The sequence below is a fragment of the Dendrobates tinctorius genome, unplaced genomic scaffold (genome assembly GCF_039654945.1).
Source record: "Dendrobates tinctorius isolate UK_male_01 unplaced genomic scaffold, ASM3965494v1 ptg000164l, whole genome shotgun sequence".
NCBI lineage: Eukaryota > Metazoa > Chordata > Amphibia > Anura > Dendrobatidae > Dendrobates > Dendrobates tinctorius.
The window spans coordinates 10531046-10558820 of record NW_027361831.1 but is presented as its reverse complement, the minus strand read 5'-3'; the positions used below and the strand labels follow the sequence as shown (position 1 = coordinate 10558820).

Below are 27775 nucleotides of genomic sequence, written 5' to 3'. Positions count from 1 at the left end.
CCCTTCACTACTGAGGCCCGAGGAACTCCCTCTTCTGGTGAAGAAAGGTAGTGAGCCTGATTGTCAAACACCTGGGGCTGATGATTGTGACTGGCTGAGTGGAGTTAGTGACTGGATATAAGGCTGCCGACGCCCTTCTGGCCTGCGGGTGATTTCTCTGTGGACTTCTAGGAAACCAGTCTGATTCCTGCTCATCTAAAGCTAAGATTTCTGCTTTTCCTTTTTGCATTAGTGTTTTGTTTTCCTTGCTTTTCTGGATTCTGCCATTCCCTGCTGGGGTGAGCTGAATCTCCTTTTGCCTGTTCCTCTGTCTTCAGAATATTACTGAGTACTGACATAGCCTTTTTTAAAGCCTAGCGTCTTCAGGGCCTTTTTTACTGTCAGTTTGTTGGCTCTTATTTTCATAGGGTTTTTTCACGGATTGCAGACAGCAGCCTTCCTGTCCTTTCCTATCTAAGCTAGCTTGGGCCCCACTATGCTCAGTCTATCTTTCTGTCTGTGTTTTGTTCTTTCTTCTTGCTTCACCGTCATTATATGTGGGGGGCTGCCTTTTGCTTTGGGGTCTGCTCTGGGGCAGTTTAGATTTCCCTTTCTGTCTTTAGGCTATGTAGTCCTCCGGCTGTGATCGAGGGGCCTAGGGCATCGTAGGAGCCCCCCACGGCTACTACTAGTTGTGTTGATAGGTTCAGGGGTCTGCAATCCGATAGCTGCCAACTTCTCTGGTTTTCTGGACTTAGCTAGCATTTCTATTTTTGCCTCCTACGGTGACTCAATCATAACACGTGCCCATATACCCGTCATACATACCTCCATCCCATAGGCCCGTGCCCATATACCCATCATACATATCCTCCATCCCATAGTCGAGTGCCCATATACCCATCACACATTGCAACCTATTAAGACATCATCGTCACCATGGCAACCATTGTGACAGCATCTTCGCCATTGCAACCTATTATGACATTAGCATCGCCATGGCAACCATTGACATCATAATGAGGGGCGGGGCTTGATACACACACACTTTTTTTCCCCATTTTGTAGATAGGGGCAAAATTGGTGAATTGGAACGCGCGGGGTTAAAATTTCACCTCACAACATAGCCTATGACGCTCTCGGGGTCCAGACGTCTGACTGTGCCAAATTTTGTGGCTGTAGCTGCGACGGTGCGGATGCCAATCCCGGACATACACACATACATACACACACACCCACATTGAGCTTTATATATTAGGCTAGCTGAAGAGCCCGGCGCTGCCCGGGCATAGTAACTAACTGTGGTTAATTATAGCAAATTATAATTATCCTCCATCCCATAGTCCCGTGTCCATATACCCATCATACATGTCCTTCATCCCATAGTCCCATGCCCATATACCCATCATACATATTCGCCATCCCATAGTCGAGTGCCCATATACCCATCACACATCCTCCATCCCATAGTCCCATGCCCATATACCCATCATACATATCCTCCATCCCATAGTCCCGTGCCCGTATACCCATCATACATATCCGCCATCCCATAGTCCCGTGCCCATATACCCGTCATACATACCTCCATCCCATAGTCCAATGCCCATATACCCATCACACATCCTCCATCCCATAGTCCCGTGCCCATATACCCATCACACGTCAACCATTATGACATGATAATGAGCGGCGGGGCTTGCAACCTATGATGACATCAGCGTCGCAATGGCAACCATTATGACATCATAATGAGGAGCTGGGCTTGATACACACACACTTTTTCCCCATTATGTAGATAGGGGCAAAATTGTTTGGTGAATTGAAACGCGCGGGGTTAAAATTTCACCTCACAACATAGCCTATGACGCTCTCGGGGTCCAGACGTCTGACTGTGCCAAATTTTGTGGCTGTAGCTGCGACGGTGCGGATGCCAATCCCAGACATACACACATACATACACACACACGCACATTGAGCTTTATATATTAGGCTAGCTCAAGAGCCCGGCGCTACCCGGGCATAGTAACTAACTGTGGTTAATTATAGCAAATTATAATTATCCTCCATCCCATAGTCCCGTGTCCATATACCCATCATACATGTCCTTCATCCCATAGTCCCATGCCCATATACCCATCATACATATTCGCCATCCCATAGTCGAGTGCCCATATACCCATCACACATCCTCCATCCCATAGTCCCATGCCCATATACCCATCATACATATCCTCCATCACATAGTCCCGTGCCCATATACCCGTCATACATACCTCCATCCCATAGTCCAATGCCCATATACCCATCACACATCCTCCATCCCATAGTCCCGTGCCCATATACCCATCACACGTCAACCATTATGACATGATAATGAGCGGCGGGGCTTGCAACCTATGATGACATCAGCGTCGCAATGGCAACCATTATGACATCATAATGAGGAGCTGGGCTTGATACACACACACTTTTTCCCCATTATGTAGATAGGGGCAAAATTGTTTGGTGAATTGGAACGCGCAGGGTTAAAATTTCGCCTTACAACATAGCCTAGGACACTCTCGGGGTCCAGACGTGTGACTGTGCCAAATTTTGTGGCTGTAGCTGCGACGGTGCGGATGCCAATCCCGGACATACATACATACATACATACATACACACACACTTGAGCTTTATATATTAGATTACTTTTATTTTATTATTTATTATATATTTATTTTTATTATTATTTTATCATTTATTAATACTTTTTTAATACTTTTAAATCTAATTACTTGAATATTAAAACAGCAGAATGCCTCACATAGAGGACGGCCCAGACCATAAATAAATTGCAAAAAATTGAATATAAATGTATCAAAAATAGGACTTATATGATTCAAAGGGTGTCACCTCATAATAAATAAGAATTATAATAAGAAGCATATAGCACAAATGGTAACAGAAGTAATCAGGTTCTAAGTGTAAAAAAAGAAGAAAGTGCCTAGTGCTTTATCAATTTTTAATGCCCTGAATCCAGTATATTGATATATTGCCCTGGCAGTTAAACTACGGTAAGTCCTTGTAAGTGTATATCCCAGTAATGACTCAATGACTAACAGTTTATTTTGCAAGTAGCATAGTGGTGCAACAATGGTAATAGTACCTAAAAGTGGCCCCATAAACAAGAAAATGGTCATCATTGAAGGGGGATTAAATAACCATAAGACCGTTAGTCATAATTAATGCCCACAACAAAATATGCCAGGAGATATACCTGGGAAGTCTGGAATACCATCTCCTCACCCCGACACGTGTTTCACCACTAGCTTCTTCCTGGGGGCATCAAACGTTTAAAAACTGTGGGCGTCAAATGTTTAAAAACATTTGTTTTTAAATGTGGGGCTATTATACTGTATGGAGCACTATGTAGGGCCATTATACTGTATGGAACACTATGTAAGGCCGTTATACTGTATGGAGCACTATGTGGAGCTCATTATACTGTACTAGATTATGGCCCGATGCTATCGCATCGGGAGGATGCGATAGCATCACACCTCTTGCCATGTTAACCCTCAACACACACACACTCCTCTCACCTTTCACCATCTCCACTCACTCTTTCACTCCACATACGACCCCTTCTCTCACTCCGTCTCTCATACTCACGCCGTCATCGCCGCTGCTCCACGATCCCCGACATCATCTTCCGCCGGCGCCATCCTGGATCCAGACGTCCACGCCGGCGACATGTTCTTGCGGCGACGCCATCTTGAGTATTGTGAAATCCCGCGATAGTCCAGATGGCGTCGCCGGAAGAACATGTTGCCGGCGTGGACGACGTTGGGATCCAAAATGGCTTCGGCGAAATCTCGCGAGTTTTCGCCGACGCCATTTTGGATCCCGACGTCGTCCTCGCCGGCGACATGTTCTTGCGGCGACGCCATCTTGAGTATCGTGGGATATCGCCGATCCAAAATAGCGTCGCTGCAGGAACATGTCGCCGGCGTGGATGCTGTCGGGATCCAAAATGGCGTCGGCGAAATCTCGCGAGATTTCGCCGACGCCATTTTGGATCCCGACGTCCTCCATGCCGGCGACATGTTCTTGCGGCGACGCCATCTTGACTATCGCGGGATTTCGCCTATCCAAAATGGCGTTGCCGCAAGAACATGTCGCCGGCGTGGAGGACGTCTGGATCCAGGATGGCGCCGGCGGAAGATGTCGGGGATCGTGGATCAGCGGCGATGACGGCGTGAGTATGAGAGACGGAGTGAGAGAAAGGGTCGTATGTGGAGTGAAAGAGTGAGTGGAGATGGTGAAAGGTGAGAGGAGTGTGTGTGTTGAGGAGTGTGTGTTGAGGGTTAACATGGAAAGAGGTGTGCGGTGACGTCACCGGTTACAACTGGACGGAAGTTGTTACAACCGGAAGCTGCTTAGGGCATTTATTATTATAGATGGAGCACTATGTGAGGCCCATTATACTGTATGGAGCACTATGTGGAGACTTTATACTGTATGGAGCACTATGTAGGGCCATTATACTCTATGGAGCACCATGTGAGGCTCATTATACTGTGTGGAGGACTATGTGGGGTCATTATACTGTATAGAGGACTATGGAGCCATTATACTGTATGGAAGACTATGTGGAGCTCATATTGTATGGAGCATGATGTGGGGCCCATTATACTGTATGGAGCACTATTTAGTGAAATATTCATGTATTCGTTCACTTTTTCATTTGTTACCAATTTGCGATGAATAGCCCGTTCAGGTCTGACTGTACGCATGCCCAGAATTTTCCTCACTTGAGGTCTCCTGATATGCTTATCAGGTGCGCTTGTGGCGTTCTGTTGCTCAGCAACAGGACTCACTCGCTCCCCTAAGAGCGTGGAAGGAGGATCTCCTGTTTAAAAAGTGGGGAGAGATCAACGCATGCGTCATTAATTCTCAGACCTTTAGGAAGATGAGTCATCTTGGCTGTGCTGTTGGGATGCTATTGCGCATGTACTAAATCAGCATTGCACCTGATGTATGACGGTGCTTATTGGATAGTGATTCCATATATACTATATCCAAGGCTTCATTAAATCATGCCTCCTGAAGAAGCTGTGGCGTAACGCGCGTAGAGGCTGTAGGCAGCGGCAGTGCTTTTTGTTATTGGATGTAAGTTTATCCCAGCACCTTTAAATTATTTGATACTCGCTGTACAGATATTTATGTAATACCACTTCATTATGCTATGAGAGATATTCATGACATTGATGTCTTTATTACTGCTGTGTAACAGTGGGTTAGCTCCTATCCAGATATTAATGACAGTGAGCTTATTTCTGTTAATGGATGCAGGATTAACTCTTACTTATAGATTCACATGAATGGGTTAATGCCTGCTATTTTGTGCACTATTTAGTTTAGCTAATGAGATTAATGTAGTGGAAATCTCTCCCTGCACTTATATAAAGCCGGTTTACTTGTGTTTGTATAATAGTGAGTTACTTTCTGCTATTATATTAATAGGTTAATTCCTGCTAAACCCGGCTAGTATGTGCACTGTGCTGATTATGACAATCTGATTATTTTCTCAATAAGATGTTTTGTTACTGTGAGAACTGCTTATGACATCGATACCTATACATATACTGTTTAACAGCGGGCCAGTTCTTATTCCGACATTTTCAACAGCGAGCTTATCTCTGTTATTAGGTGCTGGGCTTATATCAATGATAGCGGGTTAATCCCTGCCACTATGAGCATTATCTAATTGTGCTAATGTGATTAACGCAGTGGAATACTCTTACCGCATTTATGTTGTTACATTTACAAAGCGGTTTCACTCTTGCTTTCTTGATAACGGGCTATGTTTCTGCCTTTATATTAATGGGTTAAACCCTTGCCAAATCCTTTCATTACGTGCACTTTGCTAAAATACGTTAATTTGATTAATGAGTAAGATACATCCTTATGCACTTTTTGCGATAGATTTCCCCTATCTGTTTAAGTGTTGTGAAATAAACCTATTATCGGTTACTATAAAATATATAACAAGGGGATTTTTTATTAGTGAATTGAGATTTCTATTTAAGTGCAATTCTGTGTTATTTATGCCTGTCTATGCCTACATTAGCAATGATACTCTGTTTTTAATTTTTTGTTTAATAAAATTTTTCATGTTTTGCTAAAACTCTTTTGATCCCTTATTCTTGCATAATTGTCTTGATAAAGGGAAATTTTGGTGATATATGGAGCAAAACATGGAGCTCATTATACTGTATGGAGCACTATGTGGGGCTGTTATACTGTATAAACCATTATGTAGCCCCATTATACTGTATAGAGCAATATGTGAGCAATTGTACCGTATGGAGGACTAGGTGGTGCCCATTCTACTGTATGCAGCACTTTTTTGTGACCATTATACTGCATGGAGGGCTGTGTTGGGATTACAGTTGAAGAATCAAAAACTTGCTCAATTTTAGACTTTTTTTTTAGCAAATATCAAGGTTGTCCCTCGACTTTGTCCAAGCTTTTAATGTTGTCTCTCTGTGTATTTGAGTTTGACATCTCTGAGCTAGGGCTACCTGCTCAGTTAGCAACATTTAGTAATAATATATTTTTTCTTTTCATGCCACTTTGCATTAATTCCTGAAAAGCACCTGAAGGGTTAATAAACTACCTGACAGCAATTTTGAATATGTTGAGCGTTTTGGTTTATATAATGGTATCATTTTTGGTGGTTTTCCAATATAAAGGACCCCCAAAGTCAAAATGGAATAGGTCCCTAAAAAAATAGGTTTTATAAATTTCCTTTAAAAAATTACTCCTATTTTTAAACTTTCTAAAATACTAACAACATAAAATAACATTTTACAGATGAAGCTGATATAAGTAGGCATGAGGTAAATGTCATTTATTACCGGTTTTGTGTGGTATGACGATCTGGATTGTAAATGAAAGCCAAACATATCGACCTAAATTCACAATTCACATAAAGTATAAAGTGTCACAAAAAAGTTTCAAAATCACTGGGAAACGTTAAAGCATTCCAGAGTTATTACCACATAAAGTGACACGTCAGATTTAAAAAAGGCAGGGCTGTATTTATAGCTAGTGCTGCCCCAGGCACCGAGATCTCTTCTTTTACTTACTGGGACTCCCCTGTGCATTTTGGGACAACTGGCAACTATATTATTCATTTAAAGGGTATTTCCACTATTGGGACTACCTTTTCTCAATCAATATATTTTCCCCATATACAATAATAACACCTATACTCGCCTCTGGCGGCAGTGCCATTCCTGTTATGTTGGCACCAGTCCTTCCAGTGGCCATGTGAAATTATGTCAGGTAAGCCCTGCAGCCAATCCGTGGACTTCCTCCTCACTTTCTTTGAGCTAAAGAGACACCTGGAAGAAGTGAAAGCTTCTGGTATCAGTTATGTCGAAAGGAGGTGAGAGGAAAGATGCCATTGATTGGCTACAAGGCTCACTTGACATAACAATATCAGTCAATCGCTTGGAGACCAGGTGCCTAAGTCACAGGAACGCCACTGCCACCTCCTACCTGTTGGCATCCCTAGCACCTTTTCTGATTAGTAGAGTTGACTTGGCACAACGTCCTGTGTACGTTGCGCTGGGACAATGCCGTCGCAGAGCCTATTAATCAGAAAAGGTGTCCAGGATTCCTTCAATTATTAACCCCTTAATCCCATGTGACGTACTATCCCGTCCATGTGCCCTGGGACTTAATTCCCAGGGACGGGATAGTACGTCACAGTGCCGCTTATCACGGCCGGGTGTCAGCTAATTATCACAGCTGACACCCGGCACAATGTGTCAGGGGCGGTCACGGACCGCCCCCGACACGTTAACCCCTTGCACACCGTGATCAAACACGATCGCGGTGTACCGGGGTTAAAGGGAAGCATCGGCAGGGAGGGGGCTCCCTCCGTGCTTCCCTGAGCCCCCCCCACCGCAGCGCAATGTGCAGCGCTGCTACGGGGTCTCTTTCCCTACAGGTCCCTGGATCCAAGATGGCGACGGGGGCCTGTAGGGAGCTGGCTTCCTCAGTGCCTGCAAAGCGCAGGCATGAGGAAGTCTGCGTCAATGCCTGTGACAGATCGCTGATCTGTCACAGTGATCTGTGATGTGACAGATCAGCGATCTGTCACAGGACAGTGATGTCCCCCCTGGGACAACCTAATAAAGTTAAAAAAAAAAAAAGTGTAAAAATAATTTTTCAAAAATTGCTAAATAAATTAGAAAAAAAAAATATTCCCCAATAAATTCATTTTTTGGAAAGAAAAAAAGAAAAAAAGAATAGAAGTACACATATTCGGTATCGCCGCATCCGTAACGACCTGCCCTATAAAACTATCCCACCCCTTTAGCGAACCCCTTAAAAAATAAAAATAAAAAACGAAGCAAAAAATGATTTATTATCATACCGCCGAACAAAAAGTGCAATAACGCACGATCAAAAACACGCATGTAAATATCCATGGTACAGCTGAAAACGTCCGCTTGTCCCGCAAAAAATGAGCTGCCATACAGCATCATCAGCGAAAAAATAAAAAAGTTATAGCGCGCAGAATAAAGTGATGCAAAAATAATTATTTTTTATATAAAATAGTTTTCATTGCATAAAACCGCCAAAACAAAAAAGACATAAATGAGGTATCGCTGTAACCGTACTGACCCGAAGAATAAAAGCGCTTTATCAATTTTACGGCACCCGCAACGGTGTAAATGCACCCCCCCCAAAAGAAATTCATGAAACTCTGGTTTTTGTTCATTATGCGTCCCAAAAATCGGAATAAAAAGCGATCAAAAAAAGTCACGTGCCCGAAAATGATACCAATAAAAACGTCAACACGTCCTGCAAAAAATAAGACCTCACATGACTCGGTGGGTCAAAATACGGAAAAATTATAGCTCTCAATATGTGGTGATGCAAAAACTATTTTTACAATAAAAAGCGTCTTTTAGCGTGTGACAGCTGCCAAATATAAAAACCGCCGTAAATAGTAAATCAAACCCCCCGTTATCACCCCCTTAGTAAGGGAAAAATAATAAAATTAAAAGAAAATGTATTTATTTCCATTTTCCCGCTAGGGTTAGGTTTGAGATTAGGGTTAGGGGTGTGTTGGGGTTAGGGTTGGAGTTAGAATTGGGGGGTTTCCACTGTTTGGGCACATCAGGGGCTCTCCAAATGCAACATGGCGTCGGATCTCAATTCCAGCCAATTCTGCGTTGAAAAAGTCAAATGGTGCTCCTTCCCTTCCAAGCTCTGCCATGCGCCCAAACAGTGTTTTACCCCCACATGTAGGGTATCAGCCTACTCAGGACAAATTGCAAAACAACTTTTGGGGTCCAATTTCTCCTGTTACCCTTAGGAAAATAAAAAATTGGGGGCAAAAATATTTTTGTGGAAAAAAATGATTTTTTTATTTTCACGCCGGGGCATTATAAACTTCTGTGAATCACTTAGGGGTTCAAAGTGCTCACCACACATCTAGATAAGTTCCGTGGGGGGTCTAGTTTCCAAAATGGGGTCACTTGTGAGGAGTTTCAATAGTTTAGGTACATCAGGGGCTCTCCAAACGCACATGACACCCGCAGACCATTCCATCAAAGTCTGCATTCCAAAACGTCACTACTTCCCTTCCAAGTCCCGACGTGTGCCCATACAGTAGTTTTCTCCCACATATGAGGTACCAGCGTACTCAGGACAAATTGGACAATGACTTTTGGGGTTCAATTTCTCCTGGTACCCTTGGGAAAATAAAAAAATTGGTGACTAAAAGATCATGTTTGTGGAAAAAATATGATTTTTTTATTTTCACGCCCAGGCATTATAAACTTCTGTGAAGCACTGGGGGGTTCAAAGTTCTCACCACACATCTAGATAAGTTCCTTGGGGGGTCTAGTTTCCAAAATGATGTCATTTGTGGGGGGTTTCCACTGTTTTGGTACATCAGGGGCTTTCCAAACGCGACATGGTGTCCGATCTCAATTCCAGCCAAAAAACGTCAAATGGCGCTGCTTCCCTTCCAAGCTCTGCCATGTGTCCAAATAGTGGTTTACCCCCACATATGGGGTATCAGCGTACTCAGGGCAAATTGCACAATAACGTTTAGGGTCCTGTTACCCTTGGGGAAAATAAAAATTGGGGGTGAAAAGATCATTTTTGTGGAAAAAAAATGATTTTGTAATTGTACCGCTGTACGTTATAAACTTCTGTGAAGCCCTTGTGGGTTCAAAGTTCTCACCACATATCTAGATGAGTTCCTTGGGGGGGTCTAGTTTCCAAAATGGGGTCATAACTTCATTAATTTCATAACAATAGATATTCAATCCATAGATAAAAAATATATAAAAAAATTACATAAAAATTTAAAAGTGAAGGACACATGACCATTAATCTGACACATTCACAAAATTATATGGACCAGGGCTTCAGAAACTATAAAGCACACATAACAATATAATCTATATATAAACCTTTTAAATAATAGAGTGACACACTGGTGCTAGTCCACTTGGCCCAGAAGAAAAAATTGGGTGTTCCCAGATGCTGCTGGTGATTGACAGGTTCTGTGCTAATACCTGCTAAAAAGAGACAAGCTTAAAATAGTAATTACACCGCGCTATACTGGGAAAGACAAGGGTTAATATTAGACTACTCACTTGATAATGTATAGAAAAAACAAGATGTCCTGGAGGCTGGTTGCCTGGTCTTGGAAATATGGATAGCTGGCATTTTTTTTATTATTAGTAATTATATTTAAACCAGGATTAGGGGACATGTGCCAGCCAATATCCCAGTAACAGTTCCAAGGTTGGACGCACTTATGGTCGGATTCATTACTAAGTAAGTCTAGCAGAATCTCTTTTAACCCTTAAGGGGTTGCCCCCCCACTTTTTGTAAGATAAGCGTACTCTACTTGTTTATTTATTCATTCACTTTATTGGCAGCTACTTACATTTTCAAGACAAAGCGATCAGCCTTAAGGACATTGCGTTTTTCTCTATACACTAACAAGTGAGTAGCTTATATTCTAAAAAAAAAAAATAGGCTTTATTTATTCATTCATCCATCTATTCATCCCACTTTTTGTGCCAGCTATCCATATTTCCAAGACCAGGCAACCAGCCTCCAGGACATCTTGTTTTTTCTATACATTATCAAGTGAGTAGTCTAATATTAACCCTTGTCTTTCCCAGTATAGTGTGGTGTAATTACTATATATAAACCTGTAATTACACTATCATGGTGCTGGGCATTCACAAAAATCAGTATGGGTATTGTCAGCTCAATTTATATCACCATAAATATGGTCCCATAAACATCCTAGAAGTTGCCAAAAGAATCACCCAGCACACAATGAAATCTCACCCAAATTGGTCCTAGTGAAAGGTCAGAAACGTGCAGCCCCAACGCGCGTTTCGCATGGGCTTCCTCAGGGGGCTGCACGTTTCTGACCTTCACTTTTGAATTTTTAAGTAATTTTTTTATATATTTTTTATCTTTGGATTGAATATCTATTGTTATGAAATAAAACTTATATTTTTTATGGGTAATTGTACTCCTTTTTCTTTTGTTTACATGATTCTATTTGGAGTATACCCTTTTAGTGGTGTATTTTATTGATTTAACCCCTCTTTTCTGGATTTTTTATTCATAACTTTATGTGTGTGTATTTTTTTTTAATAATGGGCTACCTCTTTAATAAATGCCACCTACAGTGCATACATAGAAACAAATGTACTAAATATTTATGTACCGTGACAAAGTCACTGACAAAGTGCTAGAAGGAGGCTATATGTCGCCGGGGTTATTAGCTTCAGTGATATGAACCTAGGAAAATGCTCTTGCACACTAAGTGCTGAAATGGGTAAATTAGCCATGTTAAGGCCTAGGTTTAGTGAACAGTTGAAGAGTGGGTGGGAGACTATTCACCATATTTCCATCCCAGGTTGGAGTTCAGAAGGTAAATACATAGCCTTCCGCCTCATTCAGCGTGGTGTGTGTGCCTGGAGATGTGAGCTCCAGAGCTGTGTTTGTGACAAGGAAAGGAATGTTCAATCACCGCACACTCTTGATAGATGCTTGTGAAAATTTTATTGAGTAGATGCGGCAAAAAACACAATTCCGGTGCAGGGATAGAGGAAGTGGTGAGGCGACAAGAACATAACGTTTCGACCCTCACAGGGTCTTATTCATATAGTCGCTGTTGGCAAGGTTCAATGAATGGTATAAAGGATATTCTGATTGCAAAGGACACCTGGGTCCAGGGGAGGTCCAGCGCACCTGCGCCTTGGATTATAGGCTGCAAAGTACTTGTGAGGGTCAAAACGTTACGTTCTTGTCGCCTCACCATTTCCTCTATCCCTGCACCTGAATTGTGTTTTTTGCTGCATCTATAAATTTTCACAAGCATCTATCAAGAGTGTGCGGTCATTGAACATTGCCGTCCCACTTCACCAGCACCTCAGAACTCTCTAGGCAAGAGTGCTCGCCACACTACCTGTCTAATTTGTGACAAGGAAAGCTGAACCTTGTTGTGCTATATGTTATGGTATGTTTTGTTTTCCTTGTTTAGTTTTTCTAACTCTGCACTGGTTTATGCAGTACGAGTGCAAGAGTTAAAGAACAGTGCTCCTGTGTCTACCTCTATATGCAGCTGAGTAAGCCAATCTACCACAGTCCATATATATATATATATATATATATATATATATACACACACTGTGGCATGCAAAAGTTTAGGCACCCCTGGTAAAAATTACTGTTATTGTGAAGAGTTAAGCAAGTTGAAGATAAAATGATCTCTAAAAGGCCTAAAGTTAGAGATGACACATTTGTTTTGTATTTTAGGCTAAAAAGTAATACACATTGTCATTTTTTCACATTTTAAAAATTACAAAAAGAAAAATGGTCTGATGCTAAAGTTTGGGCAACTTTGGAGATTTGTGTGCTCAGATAACTTTGACCAAGGTTTCAGACCTTAATTAGCCTGTAAGGTTTATGGCTTGTTCACCCTCAATGTTAGGAAAGGCCAGCTGATGCAGATTCCACAGGTTTAGAAACATATAGCCTCCTCTAACCTTGTGCGAAAAAAACAGCCACCATGGGTCCTTTTAAGCAGCTGCCTAGCACTCTGAAAATGAAAATGGTGGAGGCCCACAAAGCAGGAGAAGGCTATAAGAAGATAGCAAAGTGTTTTCAAGTTGTCCTTTCCTCAGTTCAATATGTAATTCAGAAATGGCAGTTTACAGGAACAGTGGAGGTCAAGATAAGGTCTGGAAGGCCAAGCAAAATTTCAGAGAGAGCTGCTTGTAGGATTGCTAGAGGCAAATCAAAACCCCCACTTGACTGCAAAAGACCGTCAGAAAGATTTAGCAGATTCTGGAGTTGTGGTAATTGTTCTACTGTTCAGAGACACGTTATCAAATATGGCCTTCATGGAAGAGTCATCAGAAGAAAACCTCTCCTGCACCCTCACCATAAAATTCAGCATCAGAGGTATGCAAAAGAATATCTAAACAAGCCCAATGCATTTTAGAAACAAGTCCTGTGAATCGTTGAAGTTAAAATAGAACTCTTTGGTCACAATGATCAAAGGTATGTGCAGAGAAAAAATTGCATAGAATTTCAGGAAAAGAACATCTCTCCAACCATTAAGCATGGGGATGGATCAATTATGCTTTGGAGTTGTGTTGCAGACAATGGCACAGGGAACATTTCACAGGTAGAGGGAAGAATGGATTCAATGAAATTTCAACAAATTCTTGATGCAAACATAACACCATGTGTAAAAAAGCTGAATTTGAAAACAGGATGGCATCTACAAATGGATAATGATCACACACATCAAAATCCACAATAGACTACCTCAAAAGGCGATAGCTAGAGGTTTTTCAATGGCCCTCACAGTTCCCCGATTCAATCATCATTGAAAATCTGTGGCTAGTCCTCAAAATAGCAGTGCATGCAAGACGACCCAGGAATCTCACAGAAATGGAAGAATTTTCCAAGGAAGAATGGATGAAAATCCATCAAACAAGAATTGAAAGACTCTTGGCTGGCTACTAAAAGCGTTTACAAGCTGTGATATTTTTAAAAGGGAGTGCTACTATGTACTAACTATGCAGGGTGCCCAAACTTTTGCATTGGCCTATTTTCCTTATTGTAATTTTTAAAATGTAAAAAATGACAATATATTTTTTTTTTTGCCTAAAATACAGAGAAAATGTGTCATCTTTAACTTTAGCCCTTTTAGAGATCATTCCATCTTCAACTTGCTTAACTGGTCACAATAACAGTAATTTTGACCAGGGGTGCCCAAACTTTTACATGCCACTGTGTATGTATATATATATATATATATATATATATATATCCAACAATGTAGACCAGCTCACTCCTGTGAACCACCTGGAACCTCAGCTGACCTGGTTAACTCCGTTGTGCCCGGATCAGGATGTAGGAGTCCATCCATACAAATGTGAACAACGACAAAGCAAAGTCCAGCAATAACGTGAGCAATCCAGGATGCTGTTAAAAAATTTTTTCTTTTTATTCATAAATCCATTAAAATGCAATGGTCCAAGCAGTTCAAAACAGCAATAACGCAGGAAAGTCGTGCAGATAGGACTACGCGTTTCAGCGGTAGAACCCGCCTTCTTCACGGTCCAGAATCTAATCTGCTTTCCAAACATGGAACCTTATATACATCCCACTCCCATCAGGGTAATTATAAACATATGTGAGAGACTTAAAAACATGTGCTATAAAAGCAGATCAAACATATAAACTATCCACATATTGATCAGTATACAACATGCATAAAGATTATAAGGAAAGAATTCAACATATTGGAGAAAAGTACATTAGGAATGTCCAATAACCTGACCATAAGGCCCTGTGCACACAGTGCAGACTCCGTGCAGTTCCGCAGCAGATTTGGTCCTGCAGAACCGCAGCAGAAAAGCAACAGAACAGCACGTGATGCACAGTACCATTTAAGGCTATGTAAAACAAAACAGGCTGTGCACATGCTGCAGATTTTTCTGCGCAGATCTGGTGCAGAATAAAAGAAGCAGCGTATCGCTTCTCCTGTGCGGCTCTGCTGCAGCTCTCCACCTGCTCCATTATAGGAAACTGCAGGGGAAATCCGCACAAAAACTGCACCAAATCTGCGATAAATCTGCGACAAATCTGCAGGCAAAACGCAGATCATCTTACCTAAAGATTTAGCAAAATCTACACGGAAAACTCCACAGCAGAATCGGCACCGTGTGCACATAGCCCCAGTGGTACAAAAACATAGCACAATAATATTAGCCAGCATTATATAATACAAATATATCAATAGTGCATAATGATATCCAGGCGGTTATTAAAGCCCTGTGGCATGCGAGTCCCCAACTCAAATATCCACCTACTAAAATCTAAAATTTACTAGTAGTGGTCATGAGGTATCAATTAACTTCTTGGATTTGAAACTGACCGCAGATCTGGACAATGATGGGGTTCTGATATCTCCCTATAAAAAATCCATTGCATGCAATAGTATTTTAATGGCTTCCTCTAATCACCCCAAACATGTCATTCAGAATATTCCTGTGGGGGAGCTTATTAGACTAAAAAGGAATACTACATCTAGTGACAAATTGGAGGAAGGAATTGAAATGACCTGTAATAATTTAAAAAAAAAAGGGGGTATCCTAAATGGTCCTTGGACAGAGCCAAGAAAATGGTAGCAGGCATGGATAGGGTTAAGCTGTTGGAATCTACTGAGAAAAAAAGACAGTTTGACTCTAAAAAATCTAGGGTGGTTTTCAGTACCAATTCTAGTCCTCAGTTTAATTCTATTGTTAAAATCATCAGAAAATATCTTCCCTTGTTATCTCAGAATGATATTTTGAAAAATATTGTGGAAAATAATGATATTTCCTTTGTGGCAAGAAGAGCCCCGACTCTAGCTACATTATTATCACCCAGCATGTTCAAAGATCCGGATAAAATTTCCCCTAGCAATTGGTTAAAAACAACAGGATTTTTTAAACGCGGTGCCAATATCTGTAAGTGCTGCGGTTTTGCTAATAAATCTAAAATATTTACATCTATCTCCAATAAAAAACAGTTTAATGTTTGTTCTTTTATAAACTGTAATACGGAGAATGTAGTGTATCTAATTAATTGCAATATATGCCGTATGCAATATGTAGGTTGCACGATGAACCCCCTTAAAACTAGAATCCGCAAACACCTGTCAGACGCCAGTAATCTGCCTATGGTTGGGGCATCAGTAGTATCCCGACATTTCTCAAAAAAACATAATGGCGATTTACGCCGTTTCTCCTTTATGGGCATAGAGCATGTAAAAAAACCATTGAGAGGGGGAGATTTTCATAAAAAAGTGCTTGCAAGAGAAAGTAGGTGGATATTTGAGTTGGGGACTTGCATGCCACAGGGCTTTAATAACCGCCTGGATATCATTATGCACTATTGATATATTTGTATTATATAATGCTGGTTAATATTATTGTTCTATGTTTTTGTACCACTGGGGCTATGTGCACACGGTGCCGATTCTGCTGTGGAATTTTCCGCGTAGATTCTGCTAAGGCTGAGTGCAGACGGAGTTTTGAGCCCTGCGGATTTTTCCGTGCAGAATGGAAGAAAACCGCAGGTCAAATGACCTGCATTTTTCCTGCGGATTTCTTCCATTTTTCACGCGGTTTTCATGCGGTTTTTGTGCGGTTTTCCATTGCGGTTTTCCCCCAGTGGATTTGGAGACAGGGGAGATAGAAAACCGCACAAAAGAAGTAACATGCTGCGGATTTTGTACCGCAGGAAAACCGCGCGGAAAAATCCGCAGCGTCTGCACAGGTACTGTACATCACAATGCGGATATGCAACGTTTCTGCGCGGTAAAATCCGCTGCGGAAACGCTGCATATCTGCATCGTGTGCACACAGCCTTAATCTTTAGGTAAGATGATCTGCGTTTTGCCTGCAGATTTGTCGCAGATTTGGTGCAGTTTTTGTGCGGATTTCCCCTGCAGTTTCCGCCTGCAGATTTCTATAATGGAGCAGGTGGAGAGCTGCAGCAGAGCCGCACAGGAGAAGTGATATGCTGCTTCTTTTATTCTGCACCAGATCTGCGCAGAAAAATCTGCAGCATGTGCACAGCCTTTTTTGTTTTACATAGCCTTAAATGGTACTGTGCATCACGTGCTGTTCTGTTGCTTTTCTGCTGCGGTTCTGCAGGGCCAAATCTGCTGCGGAACTGCACGGAGTCTGCACTGTGTGCACAGGGCCTTATGGTCAGGTTATTGGACATTCCTAATGTACTTTTCTCCAATATGTTGAATTCTTTCTTTATAATCTTTATGCATGTTGTATACTGATCAATATGTGGATAGTTTATGTTTGATCTGCTTTTATAGCACATGTTTTTAAGTCTCTCACATATGTTTATAATTACCCTGATGGGAGTGGGATGTATATAAGGTTCCATGTTTGGAAAGCAGATTAGATTCTGGACCGTGAAGAAGGCGGGTTCTACCGCTGAAACGCGTAGTCCCATCTGCACGACTTTCCTGCGTTATTGCTGTTTTGAACTGCTTGGACCATTGCATCTTAATGGATTTATGAATAAAAAGAAAAAATTTTTTAACAGCATCCTGGATTGCTCACGTTATTGCTGGACTTTGCTCTGTCGTTGTTTATATATATATATATATATATATATATATATATATATATATATATATATATATATATATATATATATATATTGGACACATCATGGGTGCAAGCTGTGCAACCACACAGGGGTCGAAGAGGTAAAGGAGCCCATTTCCACCTCCAAATGCACAGGGACCCTTTTCTGCCAATGTGTGTTTAATTCATCTATATACATATATAACTTAAGTGCAGATTTAAGCACATAAATGCAGATATGTGTGTGTGTATATACTATTCTAAAAGCTTGCAACTGACAACTAGTGCAGTGTGGAAGAGGTTTCATAGAAGGGAAAAATATCACAGTCCGATTGTGCACCTTACTTCAGCAGTGTCTTGTTCTGATTCACAGAAAAGGTGCTAACTTATGTACAGGTCTGCTCTGCTCAATGAATGTCCGTCTGGCAGCAGTACTTATGTGTGGGAAAATACAAGATTTATTACTTATAAAGGGCCACCTCCTCCTCCCTGCTGCCCTAGGCACGTGCCCTCATATGCCTAGTTATACAGTGGCATTTAAAAGTTTTGGCACCCCTGGTCAAAATTACTGTTATTGTGACCAGGTAAGCAAGTTGAAGATGGAATGATCTCTAAAAGGGCTAAAGTTAAAGATAACACATTTTCTCTGTATTTTAGGCCAAAAAAATTATATATTGTCATTTTTTACATTTTAAAAATTACAATAAGGAAAATAGGCCAGTGCAAAAGTTTGGGCACCCTGCATAGTTAGTACCTAGTAGCACTCCCTTTTAAAATATCACAGCTTGTAAACGCTTTTAGTAGCCAGCCAAGAGTCTTTCAATTCTTGTATGATGGATTTTCATCCATTCTTCCTTGGAAAATTCTTCCATTTCCGTGAGTTTCCTGGTCGTCTTGCATGCACTGCTATTTTGAGGACTAGCCACAGATTTTCAATGATGATCGAATTGGGGGACTGTGAGGGCCATTGAAAAACCTCTAGCTATCGTCTTTTGAGGTAGTCTAGTGGATTTTGATGTGTGTGATCATTATCCATTTGTAGAAGCCATCCTGTTTTCAAATTCAGCTTTTTTACACATGGTGTTATGTCTGCATCAAGAATTTGTTGAAATTTCATTGACTCCATTCTTCCCTCTACCTGTGAAATGTTCCCTGTGCCATTGTCTGCAACACAACTCCAAAGCATGATTGATCCATCCCCATGCTTAATGGTTGGAGAGATGTTCTTTTCCTGAAATTCTATGCAATTTTTTCTCTGCACATACCTTTGATCATTGCGACCAAAGAGTTTTATTTTAACTTCAATGATTCACAGGACTTGTTTCTAAAATGCATTGGGCTTGTTTAGATGTTCCTTTGCATACCTCTGATGCTAAATTTTATGGTGAGGGTGCAGGAGAGGTTTTCTTCTGATGACTCTTCCATGAAGGCCATATTTGATAAGGTGTCTCTGAACAGTAGAACAATTACCACAACTCCAGAATCTGCTAAATCTTTCTGAAGGTCTTTTGCAGTCAAGTGGGGGTTCTGATATGCCTTTCTAGCAATCCTACAAGCAGCTCTCTCTGAAATTTTGCTTGGCCTTCCAGACCTTATCTTGACCTCCACTGTTCCTGTAAACTGCTATTTCTGAATTACATATTGAACTGAGGAAAGGACAACTTGAAAACGCTTTGCCATCTTCTTATAGCCTTCTCCTGCTTTGTGGGCCTCCACCATTTTCATTTTCAGAGTGCTAGGCAGCTGCTTAAAAGAACCCATGGTGGCTGTTTTTTCGCACAAGGTTAGAGGAGGCTATATGTTTCTAAACCTGTGGAATCTGCATCAGCTGGCTTTTCCTAACATTGAGGGTGAACAAGCCATATCCCTTACAGGCTTAATTTTAATTAAGGTCTGAAACCTTGGTCAAAGTTATCTGAGCACACAAATCTCCAAAGGTGCCCAAACTTTAGCATCGGACCATTTTTCTTTTTGTACTTTTTAAAATGTGAAAAAATTACAATGTGTATTACTTTTTAGCCTAAAATACAAAACAAATGTGTCATCTTTAACTTTAGGCCTTTTAGAGATCATTTTATCTTCAACTTGCTTAACTGTTCACAAAAACAGTAATTTTGACCAGGGGTGCCTAAACGTTTGCATGCCACTGTAAATATGGCCCTGCGCATTTAGGGAAGTTAATATGGACCACCCATCGAAATTTTAATTCCTGGAGGTCCACATATCACTCTGTAATAACGTTCTAAAATGTTGCTACAGGAGCAACCGTTTGTCGGAGACAGCCGGTCTCCTCGTTACTATCTCTGCCTACAGGGCACTGAAGGATCTCCATATATACAGATTGGTTGAGGCTGACATCTCTTCCTTTTCCTGTCATGAAAAAACACCATATTCCCTGGAGGCAGCAGAAACTGCTGGGTCCTACACGCCTAGATCAGCTGTGCAGTGCATAGCTAATACATCAGCGCCTCAGTCACAGCAGAAATCGAATATAAAAAAATGTATTGAAGGGCTTGCTTACACGGCCGTCGAGTCTCTCGAGAGAAAATCGGGCTGACTATGCAAATATTCTGTGATCAAACGCTGTCAGAGTTTGAACCGAGTGTAATCGCACTGTTCTATGATTCTCTCTCTTGAGAGAATCTTATCACAGGCGCGGAGGAGATAGAGAAAGTAATTTCTCCATTGCCTGTGTCCACGGTAATCGCTCTGCACTTGGATGGGTGCATGTGACCCGAGTCTCGCAGCCACTTGATTGTTTTCTCACTCCAAATCGGCATGAGCTGCCCCATAGTATAGCACTGGTCCGAGTGCTATCTGATAAAACATCACATAGCGCTCGGCCGTGTTATATGGCAGTGTGAGCGAACCCTACATGTAAGTTACCCAAAGGCCTTCTAAGGCATAGTATGTGAAGTAAATAAAATGAAGAAAGCTAGAAAAAGGTAAATAAATGGAAAAAAAAAAAGTCACTGCCAGCCCGAATTGCTTTTTCTATCCCCAACCCGGTCGAAAATGAGACATGCTGACCAATATGTAAAAATAAATGTTAAAGAAAGCAGCAGCAAGCACACCCATTCATCCCCTCTTCCCTACAATCTATCTGACCCTGAACCTGATCCTACCTTGTACATTGTCCCCCATTGCCTGGCCACCTAATAAATCTTTGCTATTTGCCTGCCAACACACAAGTGAAACCCTCCCCACCAAATGCCTTTCTAGACTGTATAGAGACACAAAAAAACCTTATTATCTTCAGTAATTTTATTATTACACAGGATACTTTATTTCTTCATATTTAGGTCCCCACAATATCGGAGATCTTCTATATAAGATAATTTTCCAGATTGACTCATCAAGGATGGATAGGGACAGAGACAAGATGGCGGAGAGGATATTACACCTCACCCTAGAGATCCTCTTCCGGCTTACTGGAGAGGTGAGAGATTCTGATGATGTCACATTACATCATTCTTATCTATGGGAATAACAGATGGACAGAACTGGAGAGGTGAGGACTCTGGAAATGTCTGTAGTGAGATTTATTAATGTGTCTCTCCATAACCAGGAATACAATGTAGTGAAGAAGACCTCTAGTGAGCGCTGTCAGGACCCTGTGTCTGAGGAACGGGGAAGACCCCTGAGCCCAATCACAGGGCCTCCACCTCACCCCCTGATACATGAGGACATCAATGACCAGAAGATCCTAGAACTCACCTACAAGATGATTGAGCTGCTGACTAGAGAGGTGACATTGCTGGGAGATTATACAGTAACGGTATGAAGGGATCGGGGGATGACGGTATCATTGTATTTGTCAGGTTCCTATAAGATATCAGGATGTCGCTGTCTATTTCTCCATGGAGGAGTGGGAGTATTTAGAAGGACACAAAGATCTGTACAAGGACGTCATGATGGAGGTTCCCCAGCCTTTCACATCACCAGGTAATAGACAGGACTTACACACTTTCAAAAATTACCTGTATGAAAAGAATGAATACACATTTTTTCAAAGCCCTCACTGATGCATTGATATGGCTTTCAACCCTGACTCCATGGCATAACTCCGTATCAAAACTCATAGGAGCTCCAAAGGTCTATAATAAATAACCGCAACTCAGGTTTAGTGTTAGAGCTCCTTCCCCCATACATATGTAATTTTTAGGGATATTGTTTGTTTTTGCAGCATACTGCATTTGTCTTTGAGGATTGTTCTAGTGTATATTGTGAAACTCGAATTTCAAAGTTTTGAAGAGTGGAAGCTGTTATAGATTTAGTGTTGACCATCTTTATCTTAATACCTAAAGATTTAGAATTGGATTGTCACGGGGAAACCATAACAGAGAGGAGCTAGAAGACTGCGGTGTCTGGTTTCTTTAACTCCTGCACTAGTGAGGCTATGTGCCCATGTAGTTTTTAGGTGCTGCGGATTTCTCCCAGCGGATTTTGTAAAATCCGCAGGTAAATCCGCAGGTCAAAAGACCTGCAGTATAGCCCTGCGGTTTCTACCTCATAATGGATAAGGTGTGAAACCGCAGCGGATTCCGCACAAAGAATTGACATGCTGCGGATTGTAACTCGCAGCAAATCCGCGCGGAAAAATCTGTAGCATGTGCACTGCGTTTTCCAGTTTACCATTGAAAACAATGGTACTGTACAGCGCAGCAGAAACTGCTGTGGACCCGCAGGGCCAAAACTGCTGCGAATCCGCAGCAGAATCCGCACCGCGTGCACATAACCTTAAAAGTACATCACCATCGTATTAAACAGTGGAGTTTTTTCCTTGCTAGCAGCGCAAGGGTTAATCTGTTCAGTGGAGGCTGCTGGAGCTTTCCTACTTGGATTGTCTCAGCTATTCAGTGTTGGCCACTCCCCTCTGCTATATATGCTTGCCTCTGACACCTAGAGATTGCGAGTGTTAGTTCATATTGCCAGGTTCTGGAGTTGGAGTTGTTGCTCGTGGTTGTAGTTAGTGTTTGGGGATTGTTCAGGAGCTTGTTGCTTGGAGTTTTGTCTGTGTGCAAATCCCCATCCTCTCTTTGAAGAAACCAGATTGTATCTTAATTTCCCAGACAATTATGTTTTGCAAACCAAGAAGAATTTACTTTTTATCTGTATATTGGCTTGTGGAGTTAAGTGTTTGTCTGGTGGGTCAAGAAGACAGACTTGCAAACTGATATACCATTTAACATACCGGGTAAAGGCCCCTTTACATTTAGCGATGCACCAGCGATCCCGACCAGCGATATGACCCGGTCAGGATCGCTGGTGCATCGCTAAATGGTCGCTAGTGAGCTGCCACACAGGCAGATCTCACAGCGATGCAGCAGCGATCTAGCGGTTGTTACCGTTCAGACACGGCGATCCTGACGTCCTCCCGCCCGCGTCCACGCGTCGCTCGTCGGCGCCAGCAGGAAGCCCAGCAGGAAGCGCCCGACGAGAAATGGAGATGCGCGATCAGCGATGGACAGCGGGGGAGCCAGTCAGAGGTAAGTATCACACATAGCGATATTGCTAGCGATATCGCTGATGCGTCACCAAATCGGTGATGCTTTAGCGATATTGTTAGCGATATCGCTATGTGTAAAACCCCCTTAAGTCTGTAATAGTGACTTGTACATAGTGTGTGTTTATCTTTGTTTATTGTGTGCTGATATGCTAATTGTGTATTGTATTCTATAACCAGTTTGTTGACTTAGAAGGTAGATAGTTATGGCTGTGAGGGTGGACTGAAGGACACCGGGTAAATGTAAAAATAGATCACTTGCCTTGGGTATAAAAGAGACGTCTTTTCTTCTTGTTGGTGTCACTCTTCAGGATCTCAGCTGAGGGTAAATTGGACCCGGCTGAAAGCACACAGGACTGCTCTTCATTATCTCCCTACGCTTGTCGCTACTTGCTCTTTGTGTGCGTATCACAGATGGTGTAGCGACCCTGGGAGCTCAAACATAACATCTACCATTATCCCAGCGAGTCAGCGGAAGGGTGAGACCCTGTAATTTGCACCATCTTGGGGGTAATTGCTGGGATTGTTCTGTTTGTTATTGGGTGTTGTGGTTCAATAAAGTATTGGCACACTATTTTACCCTAACCCTGTGTTGTCTGTGTATTGTATTGCCCATCGGGAGATAGAGCGGGTGTTCAGTGGTATGAACCCTGTACCATGCAGTCTTGCTAAAGGCAGCCGGGCCAGTGGACGAGAGCACCCACGGACCCCGTTTCTCCACACTCTCCTATTTTGTTTCTCCTACCTTTAATTCCCCTGTGTCCCACTCTGTTGTTTTGAGTATTTTGTAAGGTTGTTATTTTTATTTATCTCTGTCCGTATTCTCTTGATTGTCTGCTTTGTGTGTTCGTATACACTTCAGCTTCCCACTACCGTGGGTGGGGTAGGGGACAGATCAGGGTAGATATGAGCATAGCAAGGCACGTGAACTTGACGTCTTCACTTTCAGAGTAACCTGGGGGACAGTGATATACTAGGGTGCCACTAGTTCTAAGGATTTGGTTAGGAATTAAAGTCCCAACATCATCATGAGATGGATGCCATAAAAGTTCATGAACACTAATGTGGAGGGGAAACAATACTTTTTCTGACATCGTGTAGATTAGATTTGGTTGCCAAGGTCTAACATGACACATATATAATTACCCAGAGCTGTTTCACCACTAGTTACTAAACCATTGACGGTGAAGACTGTGGAGTTGGAGCGCGATCAGTGCAGTAGTTAATTTATTGTCTATAGTCACAGTTTTTATATTTAGCACCCAGGATAGAAGTTCAATACAATGTTTGTATGATCTTATGACAAAATTTCCCTTTTCTGGACAGTTATACTATTAGAGTATTCAGTTTGAGTTTTGTAGATTCTTCCCTGTCTCCTGGGTAAAATAATCATTGTAGCCTTCATCACATACAAGAGGTTTTTTTTATTGCCTGAGCATGAAACATTAATATCATGCCTTGGAAGGCCCCAGTCTCTTAATGGATACTATACTGCACCCTAATTCTACATAAATGTTTCTCTTCTAACTTGTAGCATACTTTTCAATAACTCTCTTGTTTTTTGTTGTCTATTGTCCCTTGAAATAGGAAAAAAGCCTTTGAAATTTCTGAAATTTTCACTAGAACAATCACAGAATCCAAATAGTCTCTATCTTTCCTCAAAAACTGTCAGGATTAAAAAAGAAAATCAAGTGGTAAAACTGGAGAAGCAAAAACCGCAAATAGGGTCTTCTCTGATAATCAACTGGTATAAAATATGTTCACCTGACCTGATGAGGTTGTGACAGTCACATTTCCTACAGAAGCTTGTAAAGGCTATAGCAGGACCACGAAGGCAATACATTGCAATAAATGAGGAATACGGTGGTCCGCGCTGCCCAAGGTTCAAAGATATGAAGGTGAAACATGAATACAGTTTATTATGTCAGTGTGTTTCAAGGTTTTCAAACCTCTTCATCAGGACCAAACCTGTGCTTTGACATGTAAATCAACAGCCGCGGAGACACCATCACGTTTCTCAACGCAAGCAATGACTAGCCAGGTCTTTCACTGGGAAGGAACAACCACGGGAAGGGCAGTCTCCAATGAAGGAAACCACCTATGCCAAAACATGGTATCCATCCACAGACAGCTGTTTCGGGGTATTGCCCCTCATCAGTGTGGAGTAGGAAACTGGCTAGTAGGAGCAATGCCTAGTAAAAGACTGTGAAAATGAGGATGAGTGACATCATGGAGATCAACATCCAACACTGCGGAGACACCATCACATGTTTCTCAACGCAGTAATGCTAGAGCAATGCCCCCATCCCTTATGGGAAATATGCAAAAACATGTAAATCAACAGCCGCGGAGACACCATCACATGTTTCTCAACGCAAGCAATGACTAGCCAGGTCTTTCACCGGGAAGGAACAACCACGGGAAGGGCAGTCTCCAATGAAGGAAACCACCTATGCCAATACATGGTATCTATCCACAGACAGCTGTTTCGGGGTATTGCCCCTCATCAGCGTGGAGTAGGAAACTGGCTAGTAGGAGCAATGCCTGAGTTCATTCATCCTCATTTTTCACAGTCTTCTACTAGGCATTGCTCCTACTAGCCAGTTTCCTACTCCACACTGATGAGGGGCGATATGTGATGGTGTCTCTGCGGCTGTTGATTTACATGTTTTTGCACATTTCCCATAAGGGATGGGGGCATTGCTGTAGCATCACTGCGTTGAGAAACATGTGATGGTGTCTCCGCAGTGTTGGATGTTGATCTCCATGAGGTCACTCATCCTCATTTTCACAAACCTGTGCTTTGGTCTTTATGAAGAGGTTTGAAAACCTGGAAAAGCGTTGACATAATAAACCGCATTCATGCTTCACCTTAATGGCCATAACGGGTCACTTAATAATTTCCCAATTAAACATTTCTCTACAAATATTGGTGACAGGAACAGTGAATCATGAATCTATGAAGATGCCGGCTTCAAAGTTGAATTGGAAAACTATTAGAGACTGACTCACCTGGTGGTCTTATATTATGTGCAACTAGTCCTTGCTCAGAGGTCAGATCTTAGAATGTGAACTCTTTTGTCACCGATGTCTTGGGTAGTGAACAATTGAATTTTTTCTATACGACTTGTACTTGGTGTAGACATTTTATAGAAAAAATGTTTTAAGGAATATCATGTTTAAGGTTATTTTATTCTAAATAATAATTAGTTTTATTCTAAGCAGATGAATGTACCAGAAGATCAGAGGAACAACTTACACCTTCAGTTTTTAAATCGGATGACTTTGGTATCACACCAGATCTATATGAAGAGAATGTAATTGTTGAAGATCTACCCTCAACCTTTTACAGCCAAGATCTACCATATGACTTGTTTAAATCGGTCCTATCTTCTGTCTCATTACAAGCTGATAAGAAAATTAAAAGGGATGATAAAAATCAAAGGATTTACACAGGAAAGAAGTCATTTTCATGTTCAGACTGTGGGAAATATTTTAACCTGAAATCAGATCTTGTTAGACATCAAAGGATTCACACAGGAGAGAAACCGTTTTCATGTTCAGATTGTGGGAAATGTTTTAAGCAGAAATCACATCTTCTTATACATGAAAGGACTCACACAGGGGAGAAGCCATATTCATGTTCAGAATGTGGGAAATGTTTTACAGATAAGTCAAATCTTGTTGCACATCAGAGAAGTCACACAGGAGAGAAGTCATTTCCCTGTGTAGAATGTGGCAATTGTTTTAATAAGAAATCACTTCTTGTTAGACATCAGAGACGACACACAGAGGAGAAGCCATTTTCATGTTCTGAATGTGGGAAATATTTTAAGCAGAAATCAAATCTTGTTACACATGAAAGAACTCATACTGGGGAGAAACCATATTCATGTTTAGAATGTGAGAAACGCTTTAATCAGAAATCGCATCTTGTTGTACATCAGAGAGTTCACACAGGGGAGAAGCCGTATTCATGTTCAGAATGTGAGAAATGTTACAGGGCTAAAATAGATCTTGTTATGCATCAGAGAAGTCATACAGAGAAGAAGACATATTTATGTTTAGAATAATTAAAATATTTAACAAACAATCTTGTTGAATCGCAACAACTGAAACAGGGGAAATCCATAATCATGTCCTGAATACGGGGAACTGTTTTGTCCATAACAAACATTCTTTACGCATTTGTGACATCCACTGTTCATGTATGGTGCATGTGCACAATAGGTCTAATTTTGCAGATTCAGTATTGGATCCTGCTCTATACACTGTGAATGTAGACTGAATTATACAGTCATCACAAGAGTGGATCGGATCTAGCACTGATCGCTGCACTTTAAACCCTTATGGGTGAAACGATTGCACATGGAAGAAGTGTAAAATTCAAGAAACCATTATCAAAACTAGAAGGTGAGAACTGTTTAACTCAAACATCATATTTTATTGACAAACAGAAATATTTGAACAGGGGTGAAATCATATTCAGGTTTTTAATGTTGAATATGTTAATAAAATCAAAACAATATTGCATTGACTATTTTACATTAATATATAACTGGCGTCA

At 41.5% G+C, this 27775-nt stretch overlaps 2 protein-coding genes across 4 annotated transcripts in view; both read left to right on the top strand.

Annotated features, from left to right (window-relative positions):
• The window catches only part of LOC141053023 (uncharacterized), a 102011-nt gene that overhangs the window by 15849 nt on the left and 58387 nt on the right, over positions 1–27775 (top strand). For all 3 annotated transcript variants that reach the window (XM_073550356.1, XM_073550354.1, XM_073550355.1), the window contains exon 2: positions 21005–21141. In XM_073550356.1, the coding sequence (XP_073406457.1) occupies positions 21064–21141 (78 nt within the window). In that variant the 5' untranslated portion in view covers positions 21005–21063. The remainder of the gene's footprint in view (positions 1–21004; positions 21142–27775) is intronic.
• On the top strand, positions 21196–27739 carry LOC141052978 (uncharacterized). The gene is made up of 4 exons (XM_073550306.1): positions 21196–21213; positions 21271–21450; positions 21524–21647; positions 26431–27739. Exons 1-4 carry the CDS (start codon positions 21196–21198, stop codon positions 27279–27281), a joined length of 1173 nt encoding a protein of 390 aa, XP_073406407.1. The 3' UTR covers positions 27282–27739.

Bases quoted from the DNA above. Each gene is read 5' to 3' on its own strand.
- LOC141052978 (XM_073550306.1), top strand. The intron at 21,451-21,523 runs GTGACATTGCTG...TGTATTTGTCAG, and splicing joins TTGAGCTGCTGACTAGAGAG to GTTCCTATAAGATATCAGGA. The intron at 21,648-26,430 runs GTAATAGACAGG...TTTTATTCTAAG, and splicing joins CCAGCCTTTCACATCACCAG to CAGATGAATGTACCAGAAGA.